General features: G+C 35.8%; 1 protein-coding gene across 1 annotated transcript in view; it reads right to left on the bottom strand.

Annotated features, from left to right (window-relative positions):
- Window positions 1-6,375: 6,375 nt before the first annotated feature.
- TMED10 (transmembrane p24 trafficking protein 10) overlaps window positions 6,376-14,839 on the bottom strand; it is a 35,860-nt gene continuing 27,396 nt past the window's right edge. The window contains exons 4-5 of the mRNA XM_081290125.1: window positions 7,523-7,649; window positions 6,376-7,116 (exon numbers count right to left, since the gene is read on the bottom strand). Of these exons, the coding sequence (XP_081146251.1) occupies window positions 6,995-7,116; window positions 7,523-7,649 (249 nt within the window). The 3' untranslated portion in view covers window positions 6,376-6,994. The remainder of the gene's footprint in view (window positions 7,117-7,522; window positions 7,650-14,839) is intronic.

Raw genomic sequence — 14,839 nt, forward strand, 5'->3', positions numbered from 1 at the left:
GTTATGCGGCCTTGAGAAACTTCATATGGCCAAACTTTTTTTTTAAAATAAAATTGCAGAAATATGACCTACAACACAGGGATGATGGCTAACATTTGTTGAGTGTTATGTTTTGGGTACTATACTAAATGTTTTGTTATCATGGCACTTAATCCTCATATTATTCTCATTTTACAGAAACTGAAATACAGAATGGCAAGTAAAACATCCAATTGAGTGATCATTGTAACACAGCTAATTAAGAGGAGCTGGGAGGTCACACCTAGCAATCTGGCTCCAGAGCCATGAAACGGTAGGATATAATGGAGCTTAAGAGGTCATGTGGCTTGAATCCAGGGTGCATGTGAGATAGAAGATACAATCTCTTCTCAGAGTTTGGGGTTTCCTATGGGAAATTATTGGATATTCTTAAGCAGATGACTAGTAACTATATATCTAACTTTTCTGGGGAAGTCCCTATTTATGTAATCTTTCCCCCAGCATAATGAATAAAGCTTTTTTGTTGTGTTGCTAAGGATTGGACCACAGGCTCATACAGGCTAAGCAAGTGCTCTAACACTGAGCTACATCCCCAGCCTTTTTTATTTCAAGATAGGTTCTAAATTGCCCAGGCTGACCTTGAATTTACAATCTTCCTGCCTTAGCCTCCAGAGTAGCTGAGATTACAGGGGTAATAAAGCCTTCTTTTGCATGAACATCCAGCTCAGATACTAACTATGGGCACCTTGGATTGGATTAGACCCAAATGATGTAGAGGATGAAAGGATGAAAACTGGAGGCAAACAGACAAGTTACAAGGCAATTTATATTCTAAGAACAGGTTCTGAGATAGTATCAGTGAGTGAAGAGAAGGTTTAGATTTAAGAAATCTTTATCAGTTGGGATATTATGGGTAAAGTAAATGTAACACAGCCATCATACTTTATGATATCACTCCTTATTTTTTTCAGAATGCTTACCTACAAAATGCTGATGTCTTGTTTATTATCTCCACTCATTGGACTATAAGCTCCACGAGAACCTGGATTTTGCTCTCTTGTTCAAGACTATATATGTACATAATCAGTGCCTAGAAAAGTGCTTGGCATTGTAATAGAGGCTCAAAAATTACTTGTTGAATAAATATCAAAGTATTACCCCGTATGTATGTAACATTTAAATTTTTTTTTAGTTGTAGATAGACACAATTTATTTATTTATTTATTTATTTATTTATTTATTGCTGAGGATTGAACTCTACCACTGAGCTATGGCCCCAGTCCATATGAAACATTTTTTAAAAACCAAAATGTAAGACTCCTTGACTGATAACTCATTAGTTTTGTTGGTTTCATCACAGGGATCTAGATTTTACAAGTATTTTTTATTTCAACTAATTCATTTAACAAATATGTGCCAGCTTCTGGGAAATCACACCGAAAAAAATACATACAGTTTTTAATCTCATGGAGCATTAGTCCCTATGCAGAAAATAACCAGGCAATCACAACAGTTTGTATAAATGCTATAAAAATACAAAATTCTAGAAAGGTATTTTGGAGAGGCATCTTCCCAAGCCAAATTTACTCAGTGTGTGAAGGCTTCCTGGAGGAACAGTCAAAGCATTAAATCAGAGATTAGCTAAGCAAAGTAGGGAGATCGTTTTAGTTAGATACCATTTCATATTTCTATTGGAAGGCACTTTGAAGATAGACATATCTCTCATTTAACCGGATTTATATATACTCTATAGCTTGGCTTAACTGTTAATTCTGTTCTATTAATTTTGTTTAACAGACTAGGTGCTCAAATTTTTTTTTTTTTTTTTGAGGGGGAGGCTGAAAGAATAGAAAAAATAATTAAAATCAGAAGTGTTGACTTTCATTCTGAGAAATTCAATAGGTTTTAGCCACAACTTAAAAATTCATTTTTCCAAACCAGGAGTGGTGGTATGCGCCTGGAATCCCAGTGGCTCAGAGGCTGAGGCAGAAGGGTCCCAAATTCAAAGCCAGCTTTAGCAATTTAGCCAGGCCCTAAGCAACTTATTGAGACCCTGTCTCAAATAAAAAAAGGGATGGGGATGTGGGCCCAGTGGTTGAGCACCTTTGGGTAAATATCCCTAGGACCTTTCCAATGAAGAAATAGTTTTTCTATAATTAACTGGCCTAAAATTGTGAACTATTCTAGTTACAGCTTAGATATCATAAGCTTAAGAGAAAAATGTCCTGTTGCATACAGAACACAGTCATGCCAGATTCTTCATTATACTGGATATAACTGAAACTAACCATCTGACTTTGAATATTAAATCCAGAAACATGCAACATTTGTAATTAAAGTGTAATTGATTGTAAGGTGTCCTTGGTCAAAACAGACTATTTTCATATTTTAACAAATGAATAGCTATCAAGTATTGCTGAAGTTACCCAATTTGTGGATGGCGGACTTCAAGAAGCCACAGTGTTACTATAAAGATTAAAGAATCCACCAAAGACCAAGCAAGGTATAAACCTACACTGTATGTATGCTAAAGCAGTTGCTAGCTCCATGTATCTACTAAAAACTTGAATTGTGGCTCCTCTGAATGGAGATGTGCTGTAGTTGTAAAACACACACTGGGTTGCAAAGACTTTAAGTGAAAAGCAATATAAACTACTTTAATCATTTTTTTAGATGACTGTATGTTATAAAACATAATAACATTCTCAAGAGTTAAATTTAAATAATAAATTTACATATTTCTTTTCACTTTTTTAATATAGCTAGGAAATTTTAAATTATACATGTGACTCACATATAGGACACCAATGTAGTAGATTGAATCAATAATTTACAAAATATGTATTACCATATGGCAAGTATATAATACTACTGATACTATTAAATTCATTTGTAAGTTTTGCTGAATTCATTTATAATTCATGTTCTCTAAAATATCAGTAAGAAACAAAACATTTTTTTTTAGAAACAAAACATTTTTGATGTTAAAATATTTTTTTTAATATTTATTTTTTAGTTTTCGGCGGGCACAACATCTTTGTATGTGGTGCTGAGGATCGAACCTGGGCCGCATGCATGCCAGGCGAGCATGCTACCGCTTTAGCCACATCCCCAGCCCTTATGTTAAAATATTTATACCTAAATACTGGGAACCACTATTAAACTGGACTCATAGTAGATTATGGTGCCACTAATAAATTTTATCTGGTTTTTGGAAGAATGGAGGTAAAGGATAAATAAGAGGTAAGTGAATGTACAAAGCACTTTTTGTTGGCTCTTGTAAAAAAGGTTTATGGAAAAACAAACAAACAAAAATCAATGAACTGTCAAGTGAAAGCAAAGGAGACAAACAGCCTTTGCCTCCTGCAGTGGGATTTTACATAGACATGATGGGCCAAAAAAGCAAGTCCCAGGGGGTTCTAAATTGGGTGAGATATCTCAGGAATGAAAGACAAGGAAGAAGCCTCCCTAGAGGATAATTCCAACAGCAATTTCCAAAAAAGAAGGTACAGAGAATGTCTGGCTTACATCTGGTCTTTCTGAAAACATATATATGCATATATAAACATATGCAACTATGAACACACATATACATACATGCATATATACTTAAGGATTATTAGTTTATACATGACTTACATTATATACATATGATTTTTATAAGTTATATAACAAAATTTTACTAGCTCATCTAAACTATGAAGTAAATTAAGAACATTTTTTCTCTTATCAGGTATCATTTGCTATACTTTAAAACTAAGGAGTATGGAGAAATTATTGTTAATCCAAAGAGGTATTCAAAAGTAACAGAAAAAATATACACCTAAAATGGTTTCTGCTAGCATTTATTTGAGAAAATTTACACAAAACCCCCAATTCAACACAACTGAATCTGTATATATCCCACATGCCTTTTCCATTAAACAAACAGAAAATGGCTTTGACAGGGGTTCATGACAATGGTATGACAAAGTTTATTTAGAACTGAATTGTTCCCACTTATACAGATCATTCTGAATAAAAAAAGGAGGAAAGCAGATAACATCCCTTTTTTTAAAGCTTATTTGCTCTTGTACTAGCCTGTTTTCAAAGGCAAATATTTTTACCTTTTAGATAAAAGCAAGGCATAGTATTAACTTTTAAACCCAAAGCACAAATGTTCATGGTGGTATTTTTGGCATGAGTAAAAGGAAGGAACATTAAAGAATTTCAGTTCCACAAAGTTTCAGTTTGGAGTCACTTGGAAACAAAAGCATCAATAAAATAAAACATTCTCTCCTCTCCTCTCTTATCTTCTACTTTTGATATTTTTCAGAGTAGAAAACCATAACTAATAGAAGCTTTCACTGCTTCTAAAAAAGGGGAAGGCACCAGTCAGAAATATGAGTTTCTTGTTAGGCTAATGGTACAGGCTAGGATTTTATATTTAAAAGTTTAAGGATGGAACTTAATCCACTAGTTTATTTTTTTCTGTACTTGGATGCATACTGTCTTTTAATATCAGTAGTGCTACAGACTTTCTCAACATCTGCTGTCCCTACGGCAAGGAAATTACTGCCAAGTTCTCAGAAGCAGCAACTATCCCTTCTTAACAGCAGATGGCAATGTTGCTCAAGTTGGCTGGTGAGAGCTTATTGCTGCCCAGGAGTAAAAAAAAAAAAAAAAAAAAAAAAAAAAAAGCAGCTTTCATATTCATAGTAATTAGAACATTGATTAGCCTGAGATTTTAACATAAATCATGCCCTCTTTCGCCTTCACACTTTATCCATGTCATCACAACAGTGTTATTTGATAATTTTCATATTCTGCTTCTTAACTGCAAGTGATATGAACCTAAGTCCAGTAATTCTTACCATTCAATTAGACAAGCTTTGTAACAATTAGCAGGGTTAAAAAGAGATTCCAGAAAGAAAGAACTCCTTCCTACTTTCCTAGGAGAAGCTGGAAAGATTTCTTTTTTTTTTTTTAATTTATTTTTTAGAAGTACTTGGACACAATACCTTTATTTATTTTTACGTGGTGCTGAGGATCGAACCCAGGGCCTTGCATGTGCTACAGGATGGTTCTACCACTGAGCCACAACCCCAGCCCTGGAAAGATTTCAAGTGATAGTTTTCCTGTTTATGAACATCATCACTTGTATCCACTCTGTGGGCAGGTATGTGTATATGTGTGAGTTCCTGGGGCTTCACACATCCAAGGAGAGTATTCTACCAACTCTGTATTTTCTCTTTTTTACATAAGTATGGACTTTTAGGCATCTCACACTCCCACAAGTAATTTTTGGCTTTACTTTCAGAACATGTATTTTCAAGTATTTACTCTTTCCATGATCCTCCTAGGTACCTATTTTAATACCTCCTATGTCTCAATTCTCTAGAAAGAGTACATAATGACAGGAACTAAGTCAATAATTGGGCATGCAAGAAGAGATGGTAAATTTTACTTACTTGTCCTTGGTGGAAGTGATGTTAAAAATTCAAGAAACCACACATCTGATAGAGGACTTGTATCTAGGATAAATAAGAAACTCTCGAAAATAAACAGTAAAAATAATGATCCAATTAGAAAATGGGCAAAAAGACATAAACATTTCATTGAAGAGGATAATACAAATCACAAGCAAGCACATGAAAAATGTTCAACATCATTAGCCATTAGAAAAATGCAAATGAAAATCATACTGAGATGTTATACACGGCTATTCAAATGGCTAAAATTTAAAAAAAATAGTAATACCACCAAATATTGGTAAGGATGAAGAGAAACTCATCAGTGATACTCTGCTGGTGGAAATGTAAAACGGTACAGCCACTCTGGAAAGAGTAGGGAAATTTCTTACATAACTAAATGTGCTTACCACAGAACCCAGCAATTGCTCTTTCTGGGCATTTATTCCAGAGAAATAAATATTTATGTTCATCTGAAAACCTATACACAAAAATTCACAGAAGCTTTATTACTAAGGGCCTAAAACTGAAAACAATCCATCAGTCCTTCAGTGGATGAAACTGCGTGGTACATCTATAATCACGGAATATTACTCAGCAATAAAAAGGAATAAACTATTGATAAAATGTAACAACTTGGATGGATATCATGGGAATTATGGTGAGTAAAAAAAGTAAATCTCAAAAGGTCACATTCTAATGGTTCTATTTATGTACCATTTTTGAAACAACAAAATTATAGTGATGGTAAACAGGTTAGTGGTAGCCAGAGTTTGGGGTAATGGGGCATATAGAAGGGAGGTAGCTGTGGCTATAAAAGGGCAATATGAGCAATCCATGTGATGAAACTGTACTATAGCTTGTGATGGTCTCATGACCCTAAACACATGATAAAACTGCATGGAACTAAGTACACATACACAAAAAGAAAAAAAAATTCAAGCAGTTGAGCACAAATATTTTAATTGTCTAAAATGAGATTTTTTTTTTAAGAAGTTATCTACGGTTCTGAGCTCACTTTTATAAGGTATCACATTCACGACTCTTGTAAGAGACATAAAATTATGAAAGGATATCACCAGAAGCTATGTAAACATTTCAGCTAAGGGCCAGGATGTTTTTAGAAGGAAACCCAAAGAGGACAATGAGTATGAAACAAGTTCAACATGGTCATACAAATCGTGGTAAAAGAACTAGAGTGAAAACCCAAGCTAGTGAGCAAGTGGGAGAAGGAAAGCAAACATGGTTCAAATAGATCACGTGAGGAAACCCAAGACAAATGCTGACTTTGGCATTATCTAGGTAACCCCTATTTTTTGTCATGGGTGACTCTAATAATAGTCCTATTGTTGCAAAACCAGTCCAAATCCTACCGAGTTAAAAAGAAGTCCCTCATTGACTTGTTGAGTGTAGGTAGTACCCCACGTCCTCCCAAAAAAGATCAGTTCTGGCAAGAAAGCTTCAGCGTGCCTTCATGGTGCTGTTAATAGGATGCCTTAGGCCAGGCACGTGCCAGCGATGTTCTGCTGGCTGAGATTCACGAGGGAGGAGGAGATTTGGTCTCATTACTCAATTAACTTCTTGGCCTTGAAGAAGCGACGAAGGTAGAAGACCTGCCAGGTGGCTAGTCCGATAAGGCAGAACATTGAAAAGATGCTGAAGTACAGGACTCGAGTGTTTGTTGACTCTAAAAGACAAAAAGCATTGTAAATGTAATGAAGTAAGCCTGCTTACTAGGGGAAGGAAGGAAGGAAGGAAGGAAGGAAGGACGGACGGACGGACGGACGGACGGACGGACGGAAGGAAGGAAGGAAGGAAGGAAATTCTATTTATAAAAGCTAAAAATTACAAAGATTAGTTCTATCTATCTGACAAACTATAAGCCAACGAGAGAATATGATCAAATGCATCACAGAAGAAAATTTCACTCTTAACAATGTTGATTTACTTAGTACAGCACTGAAACAAGCAATTTTTCTTTCATAAACCCCACTTCTGAAAAACTGAGAAAAGGGTACACCAAAATTTAATGTTTGGGGATTTGTCTCCTTTATGGTTTACTTATTGAGAAATAAAAGATGCCTTCCTCTCACCATTGGTATCACGCATTTCCTCCTCTCGCTTCTTCATGTAGGCAAAATCATTAACAATGGATTCTGAAAGGTCTTCTAGGCGTCTTAGCTCTACCTCTAATGGTTTGAGCTTCTCAACTTTTGCAATCTGGAAAAGAAAAAAATTAAGAACCTACTCCCTGAAAACACTGCTCTGGTCAAGAACACAAAGCAACACAAGAATCTTTTTAGAAGCTTACCAGGCTTAGATTCTCTTATCAATCATCCTAATAGATTTTAAAATCTGGCCTTCCACCTTTCCCTGTAAACTACTTACATCTTTCCATCTCGGATTTTCAAAAAATACTTCAATTTTGACTATAATTTCTTTGTAAATATAATATGGTAGGCTGTAAAGTAAGACATACTGTTTTCCCTAAACTTCTGACTTTAATAAAGCACGTTACTTTTACCCTTCCACTCGTGTCTAGGAAAGAGATAGTATTATTAGTATAATAAACGTGAGTTGTAAAAATCAATCCTAGTTTTAGAAGAAAAAAATAAATCACCGAATTCCCAATACACAAGAATGAGAAAGTATATATTAATTACTACAGCATTAAGATAATAACTCAAAATACAAAATTACAGAATTCTGGTTTGCTTACTTATTTATTTATTTTTTTAAGTGCTGGAGATTGAACAGAGGGCCTTGAACACATTAGGCAAGCTGTCTACTCTGAGTCCATGGTTTGTTCACATTAATCCTACAACTTTAAGGTTTATTTTAGAACTCAGAGCCACAATGAATCCTACATTTACTCAAAAATATTGCACTAAGTTTTTTAGTTTATTTCTTTATTTTTTGCAGTGCCGGGGATTGATATCAAGGTACTCCACCACTGAGTTACATTCACAGTCCTTTTTGAGACAGAGGCTCAAGAAGTTGCTGAGGCTGGTCTCAAACTTGTGATCCTCCTGCCTCAGCCTCTGAGTGCTAGAATTACAGGCATGTACGACTGTGCCCTTTAAGAACGACACACCAGTTATAATAGAAAGCTCTAAGGATGTCCATGCATACTGAGGAATGAAGGATGTGAGAAAGGCTATCCAATAACTAGAGGCATAAATCACATGAGCAAGGATTTCATTATTATATGTTGTTTTATCAATTTTAGCTTTTTTTTTTTTTTTTTTTTGGTGGTGGTAGTAGGGATAGAACCCAGGGACACGCTACCACTGAGCTACATACCCAGCCCCTTTTAAAATTTTGAGACAAGGTATCCTGAAGTTGCTGAATCTGGCCTTGAACTTGCGATTCTCCTGTCTCAGCCTCCTGAGTTGCAGGGATTAAGGTATGTGCTACTTCCCTTCTCCTATCATTGCTGCCCCAGGGGAAATCCTGGACTCAAGTAATCCTTCTGCCTCAGAAGGATTACTCCCAAGTAGTTGCAACTATAGGTACATGCCACACCCAATTCACGAAACCTTCAAGATGGATAAACTACCAGAGCCTCCAAGATCTTGAGACTCATATGTACCAGTTGCTCCTAAGTTTTGTCCACAGTGGGATTTCTTCATAACTCTTTCTCTGTATTTCCTACTCCCTATTTACCACAAATTGTCTATGGAATACCCACTTTTCTCCTTTGTCCAATTTATCTTCCTTGTTCTTTCTCTCTCTTAAATGTTAACAGCAGTTTATATGGGATGAGTGGGAAGAGTTAAGGGTAACTTTTGTATTTTCTGTTTACCTGTACTCTTCCTTAAATGTGTGAAGAACATGAAAACAAATAAAATAAAACTAGAACCTGCTATTAAGATAGGGATAGAAAGTCAGGTGTGATAGCGCTCCTCGTGAGGCTGTAACAGGAGGATTGCAAATTTGAGGCCGGTCTCAGCAACTTTTAGTGAGATCCTCCCTCAAAATAAAAAAATAAAAAGGACTTGGGATGTAGCAAAGTGCTAGAGATTCCCTGGATTCAATCCCCAGTCCTACCAATATCCCCTCTCTCTCACACATATACATACACGATAGAAAAACTGAGTTCATATTTAAAGTACACAAAAACATGGTGATAGATTTGTGATTTTGTTCCACTGTATACATATTTTCTTACATTTGCAAAATGTTGGCTAGGGTTAATAATGTGATTGGCAGCTGCAGAACAGTTTATCTGGATACAAGATTTAACCAGTGGCTAATGTACTGAGCTAACTTTCCTAGCTGAATGCCCAAATGCCAAGTATACCATTAGCAGAGTATATATCTGTTGTATGCTTTCATATAGGGCTATAGAGCAAAAAATTATAAAAATTAAAAAATTAAAAAATCATCCCTAGGGAAAAGACATCAATATATAAGGTATATAATAAGCTGAACCTTAATCTGTTTAACAATTTCCCTCCTGCTCTATACTTTCCCTTCAAAGCTTCCTGAATGAGATAGTATAATGACACAATATGAAACTTCTTAGACATAATTTATTTAAGGCTGCTTATATAGAAACTTGCAAAAGGAACTGGAAGTGAAACTATGGCTGTGCCTCTGCCAGCTGAAAATAATATATTTTTTGTTAGATGACAAGATCCAAAGCCTAAAACCCAAAAAGGCAAGACAGAATTAAACCTGGTACTGAGGGTGGCTTTTGTAAGTTATAACCCAAAAAACGTATTCCAAGTGCTTTTCCAACATTCATTTATTTTTAGTTGTATAATCAACATATACACATGTTCTCCTGCCAAAACTTTTTAACTATTCAGAAGCACAGAAAATAAAAACCAAAAGTCTATTTTGTTAGTTCTTCAATTCCTAAATTCCCACATTTTTTTTTTTCAGAGTTAACAGTGGTTATGAACTTGGTATCCATTTTTCCAGATCTTGTTAAAATATGCATTATTTATGTTTTGTATCTATACAAACCCTCTTCTAGTGTAGGTGTTACTCTGGACTCTTTGCCTCTATTCATAAAAAAATAGTCCAATATCTATCTTCTAAATCAATTTTATTTCCTCAATGAAATCTACATTGAATCCCATTCTTCCTTCAGGAAATTATTTTCAAACTATCCCACTATTTATTAGTGGAACAAAGATCCCATTTCTTTAAAAAAAATTTAGTTCCCTAAATAACTACTTGTTATTGGTATTAGTTTTAAATCTAGAAAACTTAAAGAAACCCCAAGAATGTAAAATAATATTGCAAACTAACTTGCCACTGCAACCATCTAACACTCCAAGGATACTCAGTGGTAAATTCCAATCATGGTTATACTTCTATGTTTAATCCTAGAAATCAAAATAATATTGGAAAGGAATCAAGGAACAAAAAACGGTTCCAACAACTAAACTCTGAGTGACTTGGCAAACAAATGGTGTTAAGGAAAGTCATCTGCCTTCCACATGTGAGAGCATAAGAAGAAGACAGCAGTCTGCAACCCAGAAGTGGGCCCTCACCTGAGCCTGACTGTGCTGTCAACCTGGTCTTGGACTTCCTAACCTTCAGAACTACAAGAAACAAATTTACTATTTTAAAAACGGAAAACAACTAAAAAGTAATTATATCCAAGAACAAAAATAAAACAAAATAAAGAGTAAAGAGGAAGAGGGAATTCGTAATTCTAAAGCTATTTGGTTATGCAAGGAAACCATTTTACTGAATTAAAAATTGATAAGTAAATAAAAAAGGCCTGAAAGATTATAACTGATAGATGGGGAGGAAAGGGAAAGAAGCAAATAGGCACACATCAAGTTAAGAAGTGGGTGGTAAAAAAACTTTTCATTACAAGAAAAATTTAGAATTAGTAATAGACTTTTATGATCAGTTTACAATATGTATAAAAGTTTGCGGGTTTTTTTTTTTTTTTTTTTTTTTGAGATCAAGCCCCCATGACCTTATGAATGCTAAGCAAACGCTCTACCACTAGGCTACAACCCCAACCCATTCCCATTTTTATTCTGTTTTAATCTTTAAAGAACATCATAACAACAATATAGTGTGAGTGCTTAGGGTGTGCAAGACACAAAGCTAAATTACCACATTAAGCTCACTGGTAGAAAGTCTCACATGTAAAACTTTAATTAAAAAGCATCATGTATTGACTTCTACTACCAAGATATGCATTAAGAACAGAATGGAAAGAAAGTAGCAAGAGACTGACTCTAACTAGGAGAATAAGGGAAAACTTAACAGAAGTTAAGCTGGGTCTCACAAATTGGGAGAGGATTTTGAAAGAGATGAGAAGGGCATTCAAGGTAGAGAGGAACCAGTAAGCCAAAACATGGAGGGGAGAGTGTAGGCCTTGCTTTGGAGACTATGAATAGTTCAGACATAAGGAGTCTGATATGCTGTAAGCTAGAATAGTTTGTGCAGGTACACACATTTATACAACATACTCTTTTATGTTTAGGAGAAGGTGGTGTGATAATAGCAAATAAATGGCCCAAAAGTCAGATTGGAGATACAAATGGGGAAAGAGATGAAAAAAGCAGTATAATGAATGACACCGATTAATACATACTCAGATTGTGGTATTTTATATCTTATAATCTCATTTAATCCCATAACCCAGAAAGTATTATCTGTAAGTTTTCAGACGAGGAAACTAAGGCTCAAGTATATTAAATAACTTCCCAAGGTCGGTGGTGGTGCTAAGACTGAAATCCAAGTCTATCTGAGTAGATACTTCACTCTATAGGTAGAAATTAGACAAAGAAAATTATAAAACTACACTGTAATTTTCCTGAATCAAAAGTGAAGCAAACAAGCTACTAGGCCACAAGGATCTAAATAAGTTGTCCAGTTGGTTTGACTAATGAACTTCTTCACCTTCCCCCATTACCATTTTTGTAGGCAATAGAGTAAAAATTTAAATCAAATTCTACATAAGTATTCTGAAAACTCTCCTCATTTGCCCAGAACTAAGTATCTGTTATCAGTGAATAGCATCAAGAATCTTTATGTAACAATCAGTACAAAAGTTTAAAAAGAAAACCTCAATTTCAAAATCCCCACTTAACTATTCTACTCTTCAAAACATTTTACCTGGAGGATACCAATTAGACATACTCCATGAAGGCAGGCCAGAGCACTTGCTTCTAGTTTACTTCTCTCCCATGGCTGGAAGCATGAGATGTGTTTTGTAAAACATCTTGACAAAGGTGGGCCACATGACATGTGTACCACAGGTTTTCCACCAGAGGGTGGCATTCTCCTGGTGTGAATCAAAGGACTTCATTTTACAATGAGTGCCTCATTTCACAAATGAGGAAACTTTTTTAAAAAGAGTTCTTAAAGTTTCTTGGCCCTTTAGGTGGCAGACCAGGATTAGCAGCACATCATGGTTACTTGACTCCCTACCCAAGGTCACCAAAGCATTTATTTAGCATCAAAACTGCAAAGCTCTGCTATAAAACACAAGAACAGAATCCTTAACTTCCAGAAGCACTCGCACTTAGCTGTTCTCAAATCCTACCTCTCTTCTAAAGGCCTTATCCATGCAGACTCCTGGTATATGTAACTATACCAAGGAAAGGAACTAACTCTCCAAAAAACTGCTTCCTAAAACAAGGGAATGAATCCAGCTTCCAGAGAATTTATATTCTTTTCCTTGGTGGAGCAATAAGACCCACAAGAGAAGCTTCTTATGGCAAGCCAAATTCAATTCAATTAAGTTTGTTGCCTCTATGCTCCCCACAGCAGCCCCACAAACTCCAAAAGTACAGCAATATGTGAAGACCATCTAGTCTAATGGTCAATGTAAAGATGACAGAGTGACATCCAAGGACAAATCTACTTTGGGGTAGGGAGCACATGAATCGTCGGCCTACTACTCATAGAAGTTCAAAAGGCTAAGAAGGTGTCAAAATAAGTCCAGATAATCAAGAAAGTCCAGAAATGTAGAAAGACTATCCTGTCATGGCTGTTTGGCACTTCCAATACAGATAAGAGAAAGGGCTAAAATCTACTAACTGACCAACTATGTATCAGGTGCCTTATTCATGTTCTTTCATTAACTTGTGTCAAGAAAGGGAATCTGGACCTAGTATATGGAAACAGAGCTTCTCCTCTCTGAAGGCATTCAGAGAAACAGTTTTGGAATGTCTTCAGCTGTGGCTTCAATCAGTGCACTGTGTTTTGGTATATGTGTTGACAGCAAATAAAAGACTAACAGAACCCCTAGGCAAAACAGAACTTTGAAAATGCTGACATCCACAGCAAGAAGGGACAAACACAGCTCAGGAATTAGAGGATGGGTCAGAGAGTTACTTCTTTATGGGACAGTAACTGCCTTTTTTCCCTTAACAGACAACAAGTCCCTGAAAGCAACTACTCTACACAGTACAAACTAAGAAGAAATAGCTTGATTCACAAAATGAATCTAAAAGATGCTCCCTTGCCCCAGGAGGCAAAAAGCAAGATAGTGGCTGGAAGTTCTTTTTCTTTTGCCTTTCCTTTTTTTTTTTTTTTGGCAGTACTAGGGATGTTTCAAACCCAGAGACACTCTACCACTGAACTACATCCCCAGCCCTTTTTAATTGTTATTCTTAGGGTCTCACTAAGTTGCCCAAGCTGGCCTTTAATTTGCAATCATCCTGCCTCAGCCTCCCAAGTAACTGAGATAAGAGAAGTGCACCACTTCACCCAGCCTAAGTTCTTAAAATACAACACAGGGAATCAAAAGTGTTTTATTTCTGAGGATATAAGAATTCATTTTCTTTTTCAAGCTACATGACTTTATGCTTCTTTACCATATGGCAAGCACTATGCCTTCCAAATAATATCATCTCACATTTGTATTGTGTTTATACAGCAATTTCAAGTGCATTAACTAAATCCTCCATAACATTTTAGATAGGTAATATAGTACTCCACCCAGCTATTAAAACAATAATTACTACTGAATTGTACAGGATCACGTGGGATTTCAGAATTATTAGTCCACATATGAGGAAGAGATGTGTTGAATGTGAGGAAAATTTTAAAAATATATTATATCCATAACCCCAGCAACTTGGAAGGCTGAAGCAGGAGAACTGTAAGTCCAAGGCCAGCCTGGACATCTTAGCAAGACCCTGTCTCAAAATTTAAGAAGGGCTAGGGAATGCAGCTCAGTGGTAGAGTGCTTACTCATCTCACACAAGGCCCTGGGTTCAATCCCCAGTACTTAAAAAGAAAGAAAGAAAGAAATGTGCTGCCTTTCTGAATCTTAGTCGATGCCAAAGGATCAAAATCCTTTGAGCATAAAGGCTCTCCCTATCTGAAGAGCCTAAAATTAAATGCCTTGAACTCTAAATATGCTCAGTACTCTCTGGCAATTAACCAGGGAACAAAGTGCTTCTATTATCCATATTCTTATT

Source organism: Spermophilus citellus (genome assembly GCF_964194105.1).
Source record: "Spermophilus citellus genome assembly, chromosome: 4".
NCBI classification, from domain to species: Eukaryota; Metazoa; Chordata; class Mammalia; order Rodentia; family Sciuridae; genus Spermophilus; species Spermophilus citellus.